Raw genomic sequence first — 19,773 nt, forward strand, 5'->3', positions numbered from 1 at the left:
CCTTCCTTCCATTTTCTTTCCCTGTCACTCTCATCCTACCTTAACCCTCACTGATTCTGTTCTTTAATAGGTCTAATTTCATAAACGAAACAGATGCTTTACTCATTATATTATTGTTGAAATCCATGTTCCTTTTTAAAAACACGGGTGAATACTGCTTCTTTAAAAAAACAAAAAACTTCCCTAGAGTAAGTTTCTTTTTACCGAAGGGTCTCATATTTGTCTTTTTTTTTTTCTAGAATCATTGACCCTTTCCAGAAATAAGCTCCTTGACAAGTCTGTTTTCACAAATGCAGGCAGATATAAATATGCAGTCAGATTGGTGCAATTTACAAAGTTGTACAATCCTCAAAGTAGTTGATCCTCACTTTCATCTCTTCCTAAACAAAATTGCAATCCAGAAAATAAAAATATCCCTTAGAAAACCTCCATACCTGTCTGAAGAGCTTGTGGTGATAATGATCTCCATGGAGCTGGATGAGCCTCTGAGTCTGACAAGTGTCTTCTAATCTGAAGTTTTGCACCCCTGGTATTTGTGACTATGACTGTACTGTTCTTTTCACAGTATTAAGTGTGTCCTAGAGCCAGAGTCTGGTTGGCTGAGGGCCTGTTTCTCAAATCTGCGTGGTCACGTCAGAGGCATTTGAATCAGAGCGACTAGGGGCTGGGTAAAATGAGGCTGAGATCTGCTGGGCTGCGTCCCCAGCCTGTTAGCATTCTAAGTCACACGGTGAGACAGGAAGTCAGCACAAGACACAGGTCATAAAGACCTTACACGTTGCAGTAAAGAAGCGGCCAAAACCCACCAAACCCAAAATGATGATGAGAGTGGCCTCTGGTCGTCCTCACTGCTCATTATATGCTAATTATAATGCATCAGCATGCTAAGAGACACTCCCACCAGCGCCATGACAGTTTACAAATGCCATGGCAATGTCAGGAAGTTACCCTTTGTGGTCTAAAAGGGGGAGGGAACCCTCAGTTCCAGGAATTGCCCACCCCTTGCCCTCATGAATAATCCAGCCCTTGTTTAGCATATAATCAAGAAATAATCATAAAAATGGGCAACCGGCCGGGCGCGGTGGCTTACGCCTGTCATCCCAGCACTTTGGGAGGCTGAGGCGGGTGGATCACAAGGTCAGGAGATCGAGACCATCCTGGCTAACACGGTGAAATCCCGTCTCTACTAAAAAAACAAAAAATTAGCCAGGCGTGGTGGCGGCGCCTGTAGTCCCAGCTACTCGGGAGGCTGAGGCAGGAGAATGGCCTGAATCTGGGAAGCGGAGCTTGCAGTGAGCCGAGATCGCGCCACTGCACTCCAGCCGGGGCCACAGAGCAAGACTCCGTCTCAAAAAAAAAAAAAAAAGGGCAACCAGCAGCCCTTGGAGCTGCTCTGCCTATGGAGTAGCCATTCTTTACTCCTTTGTTTTCTTAACAAACTTGCTTTGACTTCACTCTATGGACTCCCCCGGAATTCTTTCTTGGGCGAGATCCAAGAACCCTCTCTCAGCGTCTGGATCGAGACTTCTTTCTGGTAACAGTCCTACTATCTGTGGAAGCCCCAGGGTCCTGCTGAACTTGTGAGGACAATCTGGCTTCCTGGGAAAACCCTCAGCCCCAGCCACTAACAGGGCAGGACATATCGGGAGGAAGGAGCCTTGATATCATTCCACATGTTGAAAAAAACAACTGCTATTCCAACTATAGTTGCTTCTGCCTTCTAAGGTAGGTGTCATGATTCATGTGATGTGAAGATCAAATCCTTGCCTTCCCTTTGGCTTAAAAAGATTGGTGATGTAAAACTGAGAGAATTTGATTGAGTTGAAGCACATGATAACCACCAAGTTTGTGCAGGTGCTTGCAGCCCTAAGGGGAGAGGTGCAGAATGGGTGGTCCCTGGCTAAGCAGAGGCTTTGGAAATGCTGCAGTAGGAGGTGGGAGAGTGGAATTGCTCTAGGAGGTGAGGCAAGGAGCTGACCTTGAGCCAGAGAGGGAGAGTCAAAACCTGGGGGAAGCCTCGGCTACAAAGAAAGGACGGAGCCAAGGAGAAATTTCCCACAGCAGTTACGGTGAAAAACACTTTTTTAAATGGGCGAATATCACGGATGCTCATAGCAACATTTTCATAATAGCCAAAAAGTGAAAACAGCACAAATGCTCATCAGCTGATGAAGGGATAAGCAAACATGGCATCTCCAAACAATGGAACGAAGTGGTGTGATCCTGAGTGGGGTCTGTGAAGCACAGCAGGCTTGGCCAGCCACGGTAACCACGACGGGTCCATTGCTGGATGGGACCAGCAAGTGGATACGCCGAGGCATAGGGCTGTAGCAGAGAAAGAGGTTTCATCGCAGGGACACCGAAGGAGGAAATGGGAGGAAATGTCAAATCCATCTCCCTGAGGAGTTTGGGGCTGGGGTTTGTACGGGTTTGGGAGTGGAGACTGGAGTGTGGACGTGGTTGACTCGTCAAAGTGTGCAGGGCGGAGTCACGGGAGATGAAGCTGTATTTTCACGCTGACCACATTCCTCTGTGGGGGTCTTCAAACTGGTTGGCGTCGGCTGTTTTGCTGGAATTCAGGATCTGAAAAACATCTTAAGCAATTCTTAAACAAAAACCTTATGATTCTAATGTCAGAGATCCCATCTATTTTAAACAAAAGCCTTATGATTCTCAGGTCAGAAATCGTATCTATAGGAACAACGGGCGTGCAAATGTCATCTAGTCCTACGTCACTGTTGGTTACAAGGAAGTGGGTCAAAGTGCAGGCTGACTGATGCTTAATTACAACTATATTTCTGTCCAGAATTCTTCTTAATCCTGTGAGGATGGCTGTCCATATCGTGCTCAGTCATGGTGCCAAAATGCCTGTCCTGGGGCTGGACACCTAGAATTCCCCTCCAGGCCAAGTGACGGAGTCTGTGAAGCTTGAGAACGTTGCCACTGTCAGCAAGCTGCGGTGCTCATACCATGAGAAGAGTCTGGTAGAGGAGCCTGCCAGAAGACCCTCAGGGCACCACCTGGAGCTCTACCTTATTCACTGGCCAACAGGCTATTTTTCCTGTTGGATGGGACGGACAACGTGGTACCTAGTGACACCAACTTCATGGACACGTGGGTGGCCACACGGAGGAGCTGGTGGATGAAGGGCTATGAAAGCTTTTGGTATCTCCAACTGCAGCCATCTCCAGGAGATGGCAAAGAAACCTGGCTTAAGACCAGGTGTGGTGTCTCAGCCTGTAATCCCAGCACTTCGGGAGGCCAATGTGGGAGGATCACTTGAGCCCAGGAACTCGAGGCTGCAGTGAGTTATGATCATGCCGCTACACTCCAGGCCTGAGTGATAGAGTGAGACCCTGTCTCTCTCTCTCTCTCTCTCTCTCTCTCTCTCTATATATATATATATATATAGCAGACAGAAAAAAAGAAACCTGGCTTAAAAACAGTGGTTAACCAGAGTGAGTGCCACCTGCACCCACCTCAGGAGAAGTTAATTCAGGGCTGCCAATCCAAAGGCAAGGTGGTGACTGCCTATAGTCCCCTCAGCTCTCGTGACAGGCCTGGGGGATCCCAGCACCAAAGCAATCACAGCCAAGCGCAGTAAAAAAAATAAACAAATAAAAACGCAGCCCAGGTTGTGACCTGGTTTCCCATGCATAGGAATTTGGTGGTAATTCCTATCATCATTTCGGGGGTGACACTGGAACGCATTGCTGAAAACTTGGAGGTCTTTGACTTTCAACTGAGCAGCCTGATGTGACCACTGAAGTCAGCTACAATGGGAACAGGAGGGTTTGTGTCTTGGTGAGCTGTGCCTACTGCAAGGATTACCCCTTCAACACTGAGCTTGAACGCTACAGGTACCTGCTCTTCCCCAAGTGCCTTGCACCTCTTTTTCCTGCCTCAGTTTTTCTAGCAAGTGTAGTATGGCCTGTGTCCCTTAACAGTGGGTCAGCAACCTGCAGACTGACCAGCAACGGTGTGGTCAGGTTGATGCTGTGTCCAAAGAGCAGTTTGTGTAGACGAGACGTCTCTTCCAGTTTTCTTTGCCCTTTTTCTTGTCCAGCTGGGAGAAGTACACCCTGAATACCCTTTTCCAGCCAAAATGAAGCAAAATCTACGGTCCAAATAGTGCCACTTGGAGTTGCGTTTTGACTGCTGGAACTGTAATCCCTGTAGCCAGTCTCCTTGCCTCAAATAAAAAGTGCTTTTGTGAGCTTAACAAAAAGGAATGAACTAAGGATATATATTACAACATGGATGAACCTCGAAAGCCTTATGCTAAATGAAAGAAGCCAGACACAAAAGGCCACATATTGTGTTTATGTGAAATGCCCTGAGGAGGCAAATCCACAGACACACAGGAAGACTGGCGGTTGCCCGAGGATGAGGGTGGGGGAAGGGGAACTGCTATTGGACATGGGGATTCTTTTTAAGATGATGGAAATGCTTTGTAAGTAGATAGGAGTGATAGTTGCACAGCACTCTGAAGATACTAGAATCCATTGAATTGCACACTTGAATGGGGTGAATGTTGGCTGGGCACAGTGGCTCACATCTGTAATCCTAACATTTTGGGAGGCTGAGGTGGCAGGATCACTTGAACCCAGGAGTTTGAGACCAGCCTAAGCAACATAGCCAGACCCTGTCTCTACAAAAATTAAAAAAAAATTAACTGGGCGTGGTGGCATGCACCTGTGGTCCCAGCTACTCAGGAGGCTGAGGTGCGAGGACCCCTTGAGTCCAGGAGGTCGATGCTATAGTGAGCCGTGATCATGCCACCTGCACTCCAGCCGGGGTGACAGTGAAACCCTGTCTCCAGAAAAAAAGTGGGGAGGGGATGGTGAATGTTGAGGTACGTGAATGACTATTATATAAGCTGTTTTTTGTAAATGGGCTAATATTAAAATTTAAACCGTGTGCTGTAACGTGCTACAAAGTCACTCCGCCTCGTTTCTTCACCCTTCGTTCAAAGTGTACCACATACAACGCCATACTTCTGGGTACTTCTAAGCAAATATTTGGATGAATATGGAGAGAAGAGAACAGCTAGACAAAGCAAGATACAGAGAGGATATCAAGAGTTAAGGAAGCAGCCGGGCGCGGTGGCTTATGCCTGTAATCCCAGCACTTTGGGAGGCTGAGGCGGGAGGATCCACTTGAGGTCAGGAGTTTGAGACCAGCCTGGCCAACATGATGAAACCCCGTCTCTACTAAAAATACAGAAATTAGCCAGGTGTGGTGCTGTGTGCCTGTCATCCCAGCTGCTCAGGAGGCTGAGGCAAGAGAATCGCTTGAACCCGGGAGGTAGAGGTTGCAATGAGCCGAGATCACGCCACTGCACTTCAGCCTGGGCGACAGAGCGAAACTCCTTCTAAAAATAAAATAAAATAAAATAAGAAAAAAAGAAAAGAAAAATAATTAAGGCAGCAAAAAAGTAGATGGAGAAGTAGCTAAGAGAAGGCTAAGACCTGTGAGGCTCCTGGGGGAATTTTCAGTAGAGGAGCCAGAGGGAGGGGTTGATGCTTTGTCTCCCGTTAGAGGCATGGGGACTGCGGGAGATATTTGCTGATGCTGGACAGCCCTCGTTTTGGTTCAGATCCGTACCTCTCCCCTACCCAGCACATATACTTTAGGGAAGGCCAGCCCGGCCTTTGGCAGTAGAGGTGCAGCACTGTCTCAGGCCTAAGCTAGGCAGTGATGGTTCCAACAGGGACTTGGCTGATCAAGTCAGAATAAAGTTCAAGCCTGTTTTTTCATGCCTAGGGATAGAAGGATTGTTTCCTGGTGATCATCTCTGCAAGGGAAAGACCATGGGCTGCCTCTGCCATCTTGAGGATATGAGGAAAGGGGCTGCCTGAAAATGAAGCCAACCCAAAGAAACAGATCCAAGAATTGGATTCTGATGATGGCATCTGAGTCCTGGATCAAGCTGCATCTGAAGCTATGTCTGCTTTTGGACTCTTCCATTACATATAAGCCAGTTAATTCCTTTCATGGGTTGAGCTTTCTGTTACTTGGAACAGCAATGATCACATCTATGGTCAGATGACAATTTTGTAAAATACAAACACTGTGCAAATACACCTCAGTATTTCCTTATTATATCACTTATTTCTTTGTTACAGGCTTATAAAAAGGGTCACAAAACTTCCTGAAAATTCTGCCTACATAACATTTGTATGAGTTTCATAATTAATAAAAATATACACAGCTTTCAAAACTAAAGAAACTAAAGAAAAATGTAGTTGACCAAATTAATTTTGAACTGTATTTGCCCTAAATATTTTAAAAATAGAAGTCTATGCTTGACAAACCCAGATGAACTTGGCTTAACACCATTCCTGTCAACACCTCCACTGTCCGGTTTTTGTGAAAGGCCAGGTGTCGTATTGTTTGAGGCTTCAGTGGCCTGCACGGCAAAGTGGGCCAAACCTAACATTGCTCCTAACTGGTAATCTGCCCAAATTGCATTATTCCACGTTATTCATGTATCACCCCCGAGGTGCCTTCCCATTGAAGAAATTAGCTCAGAAGCTCTTCATTTAAGGCGCGAAGTGACAGGTGTCTCTGTATCTAAAATGGAAATTATAGCAATTGCTGAAAATGTTGCAATCACTGCTTGGGTATACAAGAGACACACCCAAAATAAAATGTTTGAAAAATGCTGAAAATAAAAGGATAAGCAAAAATCTACCAGGCAAAAGAAAATGAGGAAAAGGCTGGAGTCTAGTTCTATATGAACCAGAACAGCCACTGCAATTTAAACTCGAATTTCTGTTCTGAACAGCATTTTTGTCAGGAAAAAAAAAAATACAAATAATAAATAAATCAGAGTTTCTGAAAGATGGAAAACTGCTTCCATATTCTTGAGAAGGGAACTAGTTAAATAAAATATGGCACATTCACGCAATAGAATACTATACAGACATTGAAATCGATGAGGTGGGTATTTATACAATTAGGAACTGAGCGTATGGGACCTGTTGCTTAGTGAGAAAAGTGTGATGTGTAGAGATACGTGAAGGGCGCATAAGGATGCCATGTGCCTGTTCACACAAGGATTCCCTGGAATCGGTGCACTCAGGGGAGAGGGATCTGAGTGGTTGTGGGACACATTTATAAAGAAAAATTAGTTTTTACTCTATGAGCCTTCATACCTTTTGAGTTTTGTACCACATACATTTTATTCATTCAAAAAATAAATTCGTTTCTTTTTTTACATCTTTCAGATTATGGTCATCCATCTTATTTTAACTAAATGGCCAACAGCCTCTATTTGATGCCTCAGCATATCCACTGGGTTCAGTTCCTTGCTCTTTTATTATTTATTTATTTATTTATTTATTTATTTATTTTCTTGAGATGGAGTCTCACTCTGTTGCCCAGGCTGGAGTGCAGTGGCGCGATCTCAGCTCACTGCAAGCTCTGCCTCCCGGGTTCACGCCATTCTCCTGCCTCAGCCTCCCGAGTAGCTGGGACTACAGGCACCTGCCACCACGCCTGGCTAATTCGTTGTATTTTTAGTAGAGACGGGGTTTCACCATGTTAGCCAGGATGGTCTCGGTCTCCTGACCTTGTGATCCGCCTGCCTCGGCCTCCCAAAGTGCTGGGATTACAGGCGTGAGCCACCATGCCTGGCCTCCTTTTTTTTTCAGACGGGGTCTTGCTCTGTTGCCCAGGCTGGAGCACAGTGGCGTGATCATGGTTCACTTCAGCCTCCTGCCTTAGCCTCCCACGTAGCTGGGACTACATGCATGCATCACCATGCCCAATTACTTTTAAACTTTTTTTGTAGAGACAGGGCCTCGCTTTGTTGCCCAGACTGGTCTGGAACTCCTGGCCTCCTGCCTCAGCCTCCCAAAATGCTGGGATTACAGGCATGAGCCACTGTGCCAGGCTCAGTTCTTTACCCTTAATGGTTACTTTTATTATGAAAAAAAAAAACTCTCCAATTTCTTGTATATTGCTCTTTGATGAAAGAATTTGAGGTTAACCAACACTTAATGTTGCATTTCACTTCATATTCGCACTTCATTATTATTATGATCACTAGAATTGAGAAATTATTTTACTGAAAATCATGAATATGCCGTGGTCAAGAGTTCACCCTCTTTTTTTCTGTTTAATTAGAAGGACTTGCTGGAATAAACTGTAAACCTATCATGATTTCCACTCTTGTTATTAATGGTTCCAGCAAACTGGAATTTTCCCACCCTCGCATAACAGCCAGAGCATGGGTTGGGCTCTACCAGCATCTCATACCACCAGCAACCAGACAATGCCCAATTCCCTACAGCCTTGGCCCTGTCCCATCATCAAGAATGAGTCAATCCCTCCCCTCTCGCTAGCTGAGGAGCTCATCAGCTGTCCCATGCAAGTAAAGTTCTCTCTTTATATAATATCTTCTGGAAATCAAAGCATTTCATCAACTGTTATTATCATTATTATTGTTTTTTTCTTTTTTTTTTTTTTTTTTTTGAGATGGCGTTTTGCTCTTGTTGCCCAGGTTGGAGTACAGTGGTGCAATCTTGGCTCATCACAACCTCCGCCTCCTGCGGTTCAAGCGATTCTCCCGCCTCAGTCTCCTGAGTAGCTGGGATTACAGGCGTGCACCACCACGCCCGGCTAATTTTGTATTTTTAGTAGAGACGGGGTTTCTCCATGTTGGTCAGGCTGATCTCGAACTCCCGACCTTAGGCAATCTGCCTGCCTCAGCCTTCCAAAGTGCTGGGATTACAGGCGTGAGCCACTGCGCCCGGCTTACTACCATTGTTTTAAAGCATGTAGCATCTTCCCGATAAAGATTTCTCACTCATTTTTAAAATACTCTACAAGGTGATACATGGTGTTCTCCCAGTTCTCCGAAGGAAGCTGCAGGGGCAAACTTCGAGGGCATTCAGGAAGCCACAACCTCACCTGGCTCCCTCCCCAGACAAGCCCAGCGCACCTGTCCCTATGTTGTTCTCGGCTACTCTTCTGTCCTTCAAGATTTACTGATGGTGTAATGGAAGAGACTAGGCTGCGGTTTCAATCTCAAAATGCACCCTAGGGCCAGGGTTTGCTCTAATTCTCCCTCATCTTTTTCTCATGGCAGATCTTAAATATTTTTGACCCTAGGGTCTTTCAGTTCTTGGTGTAAGTGTGCAGGAGGTCAGACAGAGCAGGCCCATCACGTAGTTTTGTAATTATTCAAACTTGAGTAATGTAATTCTCAGGTAGCGTAAGAGAGGTTTTTGCTTAAGTAAACATCCCACAGCCTGGCAGTCATCATTTCCCATTTTAAGCATATTTATTTATTTATTGGAGACAGAGTCTCATTCTGTCACCCAGGCTGGAGTGCAGTGGCACAATCTTGGCTCACTGCAACCTCCACCACCGGGTTCAAGCAAGTCTCATGCCTCAGCCTCCCAAGCAGCTGGGACTACAGGTGCACACCACCACACTCAGCTAATTTGTGTATTTTTAGTAGAGACGAGGTTTTGCCATGTTGGCCAGGCTGGTCTTGAACTCCTGGCCTCAAGCAATCCACTTGCCTTGGCCTCCCAAAGTGCTGGGATTATAGACATGAGCCACCGTGCCTGCCCTGAAGCATATTTAAAACTAAGTGGATGTGTGAGGTCAGGAGTTAGAGACCAGCCTGACCAACATGGTGAAACTTCATCTCTACTAAAAATACAGAATTAGCTGGGCATGGTGGTGCACGCCTGTAATCCCAGCTCCTTGGGAGGCTGAGGCAAGAGAATCGCTTGAACCTGGGAGGCGGAAGTTGCACTGAGTCAAGACTGTGCCATTGCAGTCCAGCCTGGGCAACAAGAGGAAACTTCATCTCAAAAATAAATAAATAAATAAAATAAAAATAAAAATAAGTGGATGTGCTTTAATTTCTCTGTTATCATTAACAAAAGAAGGAAACCAGGCCAGGCACGGTAGCTCATGCCTGTAATCCTAGCACTTTGGGAGGCTGAGGCAGGTGGATCACTTGAGGTCAAAAGTTCGAGACCAGCCTGGCAAACATGGTGAAACCCTGTCTCTACTAAAATACAAAGAAATTAGCCAGGTGTGGTGGTGAGTGCCTGTCATCCCAGCTACTCAGGAGGATGAGGCAGGAGAATCACTGGAACCCGGGAAGCAGAGGTTGCAGTGAGCAGAGATTGTACCACTGCCCTCCAGCCTAGGCAACAGAGCAAGACTCTGTCTCACAAAAAAGAGAAGGAAACCAGACTTAATAACAACAATCTGAATGCAAATTGCTTAACCTTGGATATCTTTGGGAGCTTCACCAATATTGGTGAAAAGAATGAAGAAAAACAATTTTCTTTGCAGGGCTTATAGGCTTTTACATTGATATTTCTGAATGTCAGATAAAATCGTTGCTGGCTTTATAAGTATTAGCCACAGAAGGGAGACAAAAACAAAATATTTTGTACTACACAGCACACAAGAAAGAGCTAAAGAGACAGGATTTTATTATACAGCTCTTCCGTGTGTTTAGTTGATAAAATATTTCTACAAGACCAGCTTTTATGCTACTTTGACAACATCAATCTTTGTGTCTATAGTTTAAGACAAAAAATAGGTTTTAGCCAGATACTCAAGGTGGCTGGAAGCCTTTCAAAAAACAAATAACAATTTTATCTATATGGTATAAAATACAAACAAGAAATCTAGGCATTTTCCTCTAGCCCTGGAGAGTTTCTTGTTCTGACGCCACATCTGTTTGACAAGGTGGACCTAGCTAGCTCTTGAGGTTTTGTGCTCTTGCAGTTGCCAGCTCCACCCGAAACTTCCTATTTGTCCTTTAAGACACAGCTCAGATGTCACCTCCTAATTTCTAGAGTCCTCAAGCCAGAGTTTTTGTTGCTTTGTTTTGTTTTGTTTTTAAGAGGCAAGGTCTCACTCCATTGCCCAGGCTGGAGTGCAGTGCCTCAGTCAAGGCTCACTGCAGCCTCTAACTCTCGGGCTCAAGCGATCCTCCCAAGTAGCCTTCACTTCAGCCTCCCAAGTAGTTGGGATATAGGTGTGAGTAACCATACTTGGCTAATTTTCTTTCTTTTTTTTTCCTGGTACAGATAGGATCTTTAGGCCAGGCACAGTGGCTCATGTCTATAATCCTAGCACTTTGAGAGACTGAGGCAGGCGGATGACTTGAGGCCAGGAGTTCGAGACCAGCCTGGCCAATGTGGTGAAGCCCCGTCTCTACTAAAAATACAAAAACACTAGCCAGGCATGGCGATGGTACCTGTAATCCCAGCTACTCAGGAGGCTGAGGCAAGAGAATAGCTTGAACCCGGGAGGCAGAGGCTGCAGTGACCTGAGATCACGCCACTGCACTCCAGCCTAGGCAACAGAGTGAGACCCTGTCCCAAAAAAAAAAAAAAAGAGAGCTAGGGTCTCACTCTGTTGCCCAGGCTGGTCTCAAACTCCTGGCCTCAAAGAACCCTCCTGCCTCAGCCTCCCAAAGCACTGGCATTACAAGTGTGAGCCATGGCACCAGGCCCAGGGTCATCGTTTTGTTTTCTGTGCTCTTTGCCCATCAGCAGTGCTTTGTCCATCACTCTGCCCTGGTGTTGGCCACTGCTGTGTGATTTGCCTGTTTACATGCCTACCTCCCTCACTAGACAGCCAGCCCTATGAGGGCAGGCACTATGCACGATGGCTCTTGGAGCCCTACTACATAGTTTGGTGTGCCATGCTCAAGGAAGGCACTTACTGATGAATAAATAAATGAATGACACTGATTGAAAGAATGAATAAGTCCTACATGTCAGAGTTGGCAAAATGAGCTGAGTTGAGAAACTATTAATCCACTGTCACCAGGTTCCCTGAACTTCACTTCTCAACTGAAAAGTGCACCTTCCCAGAAGGGACAGCCACACCTGAGGATCCAGGAAGAAACACTCTTCCCTACCCATTGCTAAAGAGTGGGCAATAATTTTTTTTTTAAATAAGTAACTTAAAGCCAGGCAGGGTGGCTCACACCTGTAATCCCAGCACTTTGGGAGGCCGAGGCAGGCAGATTGCTTGAACTCAGGAGTTTGAGACCAGTCTGGGCAACATGGTGAAACCCCATCTCTACAAAAAATACAAAAATTAGCCAGGCGTAGTGGCGTGCCTATAGTCTTAGCTACTCGGGATGCTGAGGCAGGAGAACTGCTTGAACTGGGGAGGTCGAGGCTGCATGAGCCGAGATCGTGCCACTCCATTCCAGCCTGGATGACAGAGCGAGACCCTGTCTCAAAATAAATAAATGAATAAATAATAAAATAAATAATTTAAATCTCGGCTGGGCGCGGTGGCTCACGCCTGTAATCCCAGCACTTTGGGAGGCTGAGGCGGGTGGATCACAAGGTCACGAGATTGAGACCATCCTGACCAACATGGCAGAACCCCATCTCTACTAAAAATACAAAAATTAGCTGGGCATGGTGGCATGTGCCTGTAGTCCCAGCTACTCGGGAGGCTGAGGCAAGAGAATCGCTTAAACCCAGGAGGCAGAGGTTGCATTGAGCCAAGATCACTGCCCTCCAGCTTGGGCAACAGAGCGAGACTGTCTCAAAAAAAAAAAAAATTATAATAATAATTTAAATCCCTTGATTAATAGCATCTCCCTTTACTACACTTTTACGAAATAAAAAATCTGCCCCATATCACCAAACGAACAGGCAGGCTGTTCACACATTGGTGAATTTCCTCTTGAACGAGTCCTCAGCCCGACGTGAAGACTGGCAGGAACCGGCTGCTGGCCAACCGCTTGGCTTTGCATGGTGGTGTCCCCACGGATGTCGTACATGAAGGAATCTAGGGACAACTTAGGAAGACAATTTTTTTTTTTTTTTTAGATGGAGTCTCACTCTGTCGCCCAGGCTGGAGTGCAGTGGCGTGACCTCGGCTCACTGCAACCTCTGCCTCCAGGGTTCAAGCAACTCTCCTGCCTCAGCCTCCCAAGAAGCTGGGATTACAGGCACCTGCCACCACACCTGGCTAATTTTTTTGTATTTTTAGTAGATACAGGGTTTCACCATATTGGCCAGGCTGCTCTCGAACTCCTGACCTTGTGATCCGCCTGCCTCGGCCTCCCAAAGTGCTGGGATTACAGGTGAGAGCCACCACGCCCGGCCCAGGAAGACAATTTTTTAAAAAAAGAATCTCAACCAGTGAGGCCTAAGCTACCAGTAAGGGACTTGGTAGCAGACCCCAAGCAATGGCGTGATAGAAAAAATATCCTCCTTTTGGATGCTTTTAAAATGAATTGCTTCCTTTTCCTTTTCACGTCTGTGAAAAATAAAATGTAACAGAACAAAATCAACTCTCTTTTATTTCCAGACTGGACATCACAGTGTACCAATGGCTGTCCCAACAACGACAAACACCAGCCTTGGACCGTGGAGTCAGGCAGGTCTGAGTTGGGAGCCCCACATCATCACGTGCTAGTACCACGCCCTTAATCTCTGTGTGTGTCAGCTTTTCTAACTAAACTGGGGACAAGAGCCATCATTGTAAGGTTCTTGCTCTTGTGGGGATTAAATGAGATAATGTGAGTAAAGGGTCGAGTGTTGTGTTTGGCACATGACAGATGCTTAGTGACTGTTAGGAGTTAATATTGTTATTGTTATTACTTTAATATATTTCCAGCATTCATTCCTATTCTCATATTTGAACATGTTAATGTTCGTATTGTATGATCATAAGTGGCATATTAATTTTAGATTAGAAATTACCATATTTTCTATAGCCAGCTCCTCTTTCTATGGCATTTTTTCCGAGGAGCTGCCATTTCAGACAATAACCACATCTTCAACTTTTCTGTTTCTCGCAGTACTTAGTACAGTGCAGAGCAAACAGTGCGCCTTATAAAATGCTGCTGAATTGAATAATGAGAAGACAACAGAGTAACGTCACGACATAGTCTGTGCTCTAGACATGGCCTGTGGTCAGCAATCTCCACTAATTGAGTTAAGATCCCTGAAAGCAACTCTTAGATAAATTCTTAAAAGCTTTTCTCAGAATCTTTATGAAGGAGTCCCTGGAAACCTCATAAACCTGGCATTTTAATCATGTCTTACTTGGCTGACTCGCCTATAAGACACTGTGATAAGCTCTTAAGGGGGGAAAACTTTATAGAAAAAAATAATCTTGGAACCACATCAGAATAAGCAAACATATTCTTTAAGGACCAAGGTAAGGTGTATCCTGTTTTTTAAAATATAAGATATTATTATAAGAATCACACTCAACATAGTATCAGGGGCCAGGTGCGTTGGCTCACGCCTGTAATCCCAACACTTTGGGAGGCCAAGGCAGGTGGATCACTTGAGGTCAGGAGCTCAAGACCAACCTGGCCATCATGGTGAAACCACTGTCTCTACTAAAATTAAAAAATTAGCTGGGGGTGGTGGCAGGCACCTGTAATCCCAGCTACTTGGGAGGCTGAGGCAGGAGAACTGCTTGAACTCAGGAGGCGGAGGCTGCAGTGAGCCAAGACCGTGCCACTGCACTCCAGCCTGGGCGACAGAGAGAGACTCCATCTCAAAAAAAAGGTAACATGAAAGAAGAATGGGAGTTACTGTTTGAGGGGTATGGAATTTCCATTTGGAATGAGAAAGTTCTAGAGATGGATCAGGGTGATGGCTGCACAACAATGTGAATTTATTTAATCCCCCTGGACTATATGCATGAAAGTGGTTAAAATGGTAAACTTGATGTTATGTATATTCCACCACAGTTAAGTAAAAGTATAAAGAAGTTTAAAAGTTACCTGCTTTCACAATGTCTCTAAGCATATGAACACACATATATAGTAAAATTTTCAATAATCTTTTCTCACTCAGCTGTATATTTCTTTTTTAAGCTCCAATAATCTTAAAGGTAACCTTAAATGAAATAAGTAAAGGAATAAGGATCATCCATAAAAACAAATAATAAGGCCAGGTGCAGTAGCTCACACCTGTAATCCCAGCACTTTGGGAGGCCGAGGCAGGCAGATCACCTGAGGTCGGCAGTTCGAGACCAGCCTGACCAACATGGAGAAACCCCATCTCTACTAAAAATACAAAATTAGCCGGGCGTGGTGGCAGGCGCCTGTAATCCCAGCTACTCTAGAGGCTGAGGCAGGAGAATCACTTGAACGCAGGAGGCGGAGGTTGTGGTGAGTGGAAATTGTGCCATTGCACTCCAGCCTGGGCAACAAGAGCGAAACTCTGTCTAAAAAACAAACAAACAAACAAAAACAAATATAATGTCTTCCAGATTATCTTTTTTTCTGAGACAGGATCTTGCTCTGTCACCCAGGCTGCAGTGCGGTGGCGCAAACACTTCCCACTACAGCCTTGACTTCCTAGGCTCAAGCAATCCTCTGGCCTCAGCCTGCAGAGTAGCTGGGACCACAGGTGCGTGCCACACCCAGCTAATTTTTTTTTATTTGTATAGACACAGAGTCTCACTACATTTCCCAGGCTGGTCTTGAACTCTTGGGATCAAGTCATCCTCCTGCCTCAGCCTCCCAAAGTGCTGGGATTACAGGCATGAGCTACTGTGTCCAACCCCAGTTATCTGATGTTGGCCATAGGACAGCAGGGCTTTCCAAAAGTCCCCTTATCCCTAGACCCCTTAAACTTTAGGTGGGTTCAGATGCTAATAGGCATGATGTTGTTTACACAGGAAATTTCAAGGTCAGAAGGAACAGGCTGCCTTTGATCAAAGTGAAGAGAAGACAGACAAAGAAAGGAGCCACTGCGAATACGTTCAAGAGGAAACAAAGAAGCCAAAATCCATAAATATGAGTCAAAGACATTTCATGTCACCTTCATTAGTCTATGCATTTTTGCACCCCTGGAAAAGTCCAGGCGTGCTGTAAACAAAGCGTTCTTTGCTCTATGCAGTCAATATTCTGCAAATGACTTTGGAAGATTCGGCCGGGTTGAGGGAGAAGGAGCCATACTTTGCTTTTACAGCCAGACACTTTGCCCTGCGGTCAGCAGGTGGGCAGAGGCTGGGAGTCTGCTGTCCCTGCAGATCACCGGGTATCAGACCCACCCACATGCATTTGGTGGTCTCGACTCAGTGCCAGCGAGTGCAGACCTGGGTGAAGAAAGGAGGAGGAGGTCTGACTCCCTGCTGCCTTTTAAAGATGTCTTTGCTGCTCTTTCTCATTATCCCCTATTGCCAAAAAGTAAATTATAAAGTTAATTTTTAACAGCAAAGCATGCATGCTTTTCTGGTATAAATTCATTAGCAGGTTCAGTATTCTGATTGTGAAACCAGGTTTTCATAAACACGCACATGTAGGTTTTTTTTAATTAAAAAAATTATTTTTTCTTAGCACTCTGTGAGCTGGTATACTATAGCTGACATAGGTAGAAGTTTCTTCCCAAAAAGGAGCTTTCTTTCCACCCCTTTCATAGTGTCTAAGTCCACACTATAACTACACTAAAAGCTAGCAAACCCCTCTGGCTGTTGGTGTCAATGCAGAAGCCCTGTAAGGAACAAAGGGTGAGGAGGCCACTAACATTTCCTCTTAATGCCTTCTGTGGCCACAGAGCCACTGATCACTGTGACTCCCGCATGCCCTATAAACATGTCCCAAATTACAGAGCCTTAAGAGCTTTCAAAGAATTTTTGTTTGTTTGTATGCTTTTGCCTTCCATACACAAACTGGAAGAAACAATAGGCTCCTCCTTGATTTGGGCAAAGGCCCTGCTCTGGCCCTCAGCGGGGCGCTATCTGGCTGGCAGGCCATCTGTCCGTGTTCCATTAGAGTTAATGTTCTTATTTCTTTCCTGCCCAGCAGAATATGCCCAGAAAAGTCAAAACTGGGTCCTGTCTTATTTAAGAAGTCTCATTCCTCAGTATTTGTGTGCATGGTATTGAAACAAAGTCAACGTTCATTCAACTTAATTCTTTGTTTTGTTTTGTTTTGTTTTGTTTTTTGAGAAGGAACCTCATTCTGTCACCCAGGCTGGAATGCAGTGGTGCAATATCGGCTCACAGCAACCTCCACCTCCTGGGTTCAAGTGATTCTCCCACCTCAGCCATCTGAGTAACTTGGACTACAGGTGTGCATCACCATGCCCGACTAATTTTTTGTATTTTTAATAGAGATGAGGTTTCACCATGTTGGCCAGGCTGGTCTCGAACTCCTGACCTCAAGTGATCCGCCTGCCTCGGCCTCCCAAAGTGCTGGGATTACAAGCGTGAGCCACTGTGCCTGGCAGAATTCAACTTAATGCTGTTTTAAAAGTTAATGGAGGCCTCACTTGAGTTATGCAATTGGCCAAGCATTGAAGATTAAAATGGGAGGGACTTATGATTTAAAAGGGAAGTCAGATGAATAAATACTTACACTACAAGATAACACACACTTAATAAAGGCATCCACATAAAAAAGTACCATGGGCTATGGGAAGACAGAGCTGACGGCACATCTATTTAGGTGAGAAGGGGCAAGGACAGGCCACCGCCGAGCTGAGGCAGGAAGTCTGAGGTAGTTCAACCCAGTGGTTGGTGCCTCACACAGGCTTTGTAGCAGAGACCCGGGTCTCCCAACATGGCCCTGCCACTTGCTAGCTTTGTGCCAGAGGCATTTAGTTAACCTCCTCTGAGCTGTGATTTCCTTACCTGTAGAATGGAGGTGATCATTCTTTTTAGCTAGTAAACTCATATACTATTATAGGGGTTACATTAAATCAACTAACATACATAAATGACTCTGCAGGTAGCAGGTGACCAGTACATGCAGCCAGTATTATCAGTTAACCTAAAAGCGAAGGGTGATGTAGAGGAAAGAGCAATGCATACCCAGGAGTGCCGGCATGAGGGTGCTTGTCTTCTTCAGAAAAGACCTCAGAACCCTTGTTGTGAGTGGAGGGAAGTGGTGCAGGGGAGGAGGCCAGAAAGGCCAGCTGTGGGCAGTGGGGACCTCTGGGGATTATTAAGCAGGAGGGTAATGAGACAGATACTGTCCCTGTCCTTCCATCTGTGCCCCTCTCTAGCCCTTTGAGCCTTTCCATTGCAATAGCTGGCTTGACTTCTACTGCCTAAGGGGTTCATGAGCCCCCTGCCTCCAAGTACTGCAGGAGGGGCATTAACTGCTACAGAATTGACACCTCTCACTGCCTGATGAGAGTCGGAGTATAAATAACCCAGCTCTCTCGCCCTTCAGGCAGGATACCTCTGAGGCATGTATTCTACGGGACTCCTAGAGTTGCCCAGCAAGATTCAGCTCCAGTTACCTGCAGTGGTAACTGGCTTGACAACACACCCTTTACTGGCTGGCTTCCCTTTCCTATCTTCCTTCCTTACTCACATACTATTGTTTCCTCCCAAATGCAACAACTACACCAGAATCCTCGTTTCAGGGTCTGCTTTTGACAAAACCCATACTGAGGTACAAGCCATGGCCATATCTATTTAGAAAAATACTTCTAAAAGCAGAGGAATAATGGATCGGACTGGGTAGAGCCTAGAGGCAGAGTTAGGAGGCTATGGCAAATGTCAAGGAAGGAGGGGATGAGGGCTGGAATCATCTTGTATTATAGGAGTAGAGTGGAAGGAGGGACCCCAGAGATGCTGAGGCAAGTCCTAGAGACTGATGTCTGTGGTCTAGGTTGGACAGAAAAGAGAGTTGAGAGGAGGAGGAATAGATTTTGCTGCATATGAGAGACCAGCAGAACATTCAGCTGGAGAATGTCTCAGTGAAAGGCTGGATCAAAGATTTGGATCTGGTAGTCCTTGCAAGTGTAGCTGGGGTCACGGGGATGAATGAGGCCACTGGGAGAGATGAAAGAAGTTGAGCTGAGGCTAGAATCCTGGGAACACTAATGGTTAAGGGTGGAAATAGAAAGAGGCTTCAGTAAGACATAGAAGCAATAGTCAAAGAGAAAAGGGATAACCTGGAAAGAATGCGTCTTTTCATCCAAGGAAGAATTTCAGCAAGGAAGCATCACCGGCAAGCATTAAAAGTTGCAGTGAATTCAAAAAACGTGAAGAACTGGACACAGGCTGCTGGGATTGGCAATGGGCACGTCACTGAGGACTTCAGCAGTCTCAGTAAGTGCTGGAGACAGAGTGAGACTGCAGGAGGCTGGGAAATGGAAGGGAGGGGCAGCAAGCTCAGGGCGAGGGGAACATTTCTTCAGAATGCTTGGCAGTGGAGGGAGGGAAAGAGAGACTGTGGGTGATGGGTGGGTGACCGGGAAAGAAGTCTAAAGGAAAGGAAGGTGTTCTTTGAAAAGATGGGGTGGACTTGACTAAGACTGTGGTCTGAAAGCGATAAGCACAGGGATGGAGACAAAGTCAAGGGGAGAGAACGGAGGGAATCTCTGGTGGAGGAAGGTCAGTGAGGAGGCAGCCCGGAGTGGGAACAACAGCAGAGGAGGAGTTAGCCTCCAGGAGGACGCGGGGCTTCTGAGAGTGGAGGTGACGAGGTGAGGATGGATGAAATCACAGGTAAGCTTAGAGATGATGACTACTGTGCCCGGCACAATTGCGCTTGGAGGGAATCTGGGCTGGGCTGGGGTTGGTAGTGCAGAGTGTCACCAACTAAAGGGCAGCTCTGAAAAAGGGGCTACTTTAGGAGCCCGGTGCCTGGGGTGGTGCACAGGGGGCTGTGATTGCCTGGAAACTGAGCAGGACTGAGAACCAGGAGAGGGCAGCGTGGAGGAGGAGCCCCTGCCAAACGCAAGCAGCCCTGGGAGCCCGCGTCAGACAGCAAAGGCAGGAGGTGACCTGCGCCACGGTCCCTGCCCCATCAGCGCCCCGCGACAGCACTTCTGC

At 46.0% G+C, this 19,773-nt stretch overlaps 1 protein-coding gene across 6 annotated transcripts in view; it reads right to left on the minus strand.

Annotated features, from left to right (window-relative positions):
• Positions 1 to 19,773, minus strand: part of EFCAB2 (EF-hand calcium binding domain 2) — a 162,253-nt gene that overhangs the window by 6,406 nt on the left and 136,074 nt on the right. The window contains exon 7 of one of the 6 annotated variants that reach the window (XM_024249365.3): positions 2,068 to 2,594. In XM_024249365.3, the coding sequence (XP_024105133.1) occupies positions 2,512 to 2,594 (83 nt within the window). In that variant the 3' untranslated portion in view covers positions 2,068 to 2,511. 6 annotated transcript variants of the gene reach the window in all.

The sequence above is a fragment of the Pongo abelii genome, chromosome 1, assembly GCF_028885655.2.
Source record: "Pongo abelii isolate AG06213 chromosome 1, NHGRI_mPonAbe1-v2.0_pri, whole genome shotgun sequence".
NCBI classification, from domain to species: Eukaryota; Metazoa; Chordata; class Mammalia; order Primates; family Hominidae; genus Pongo; species Pongo abelii.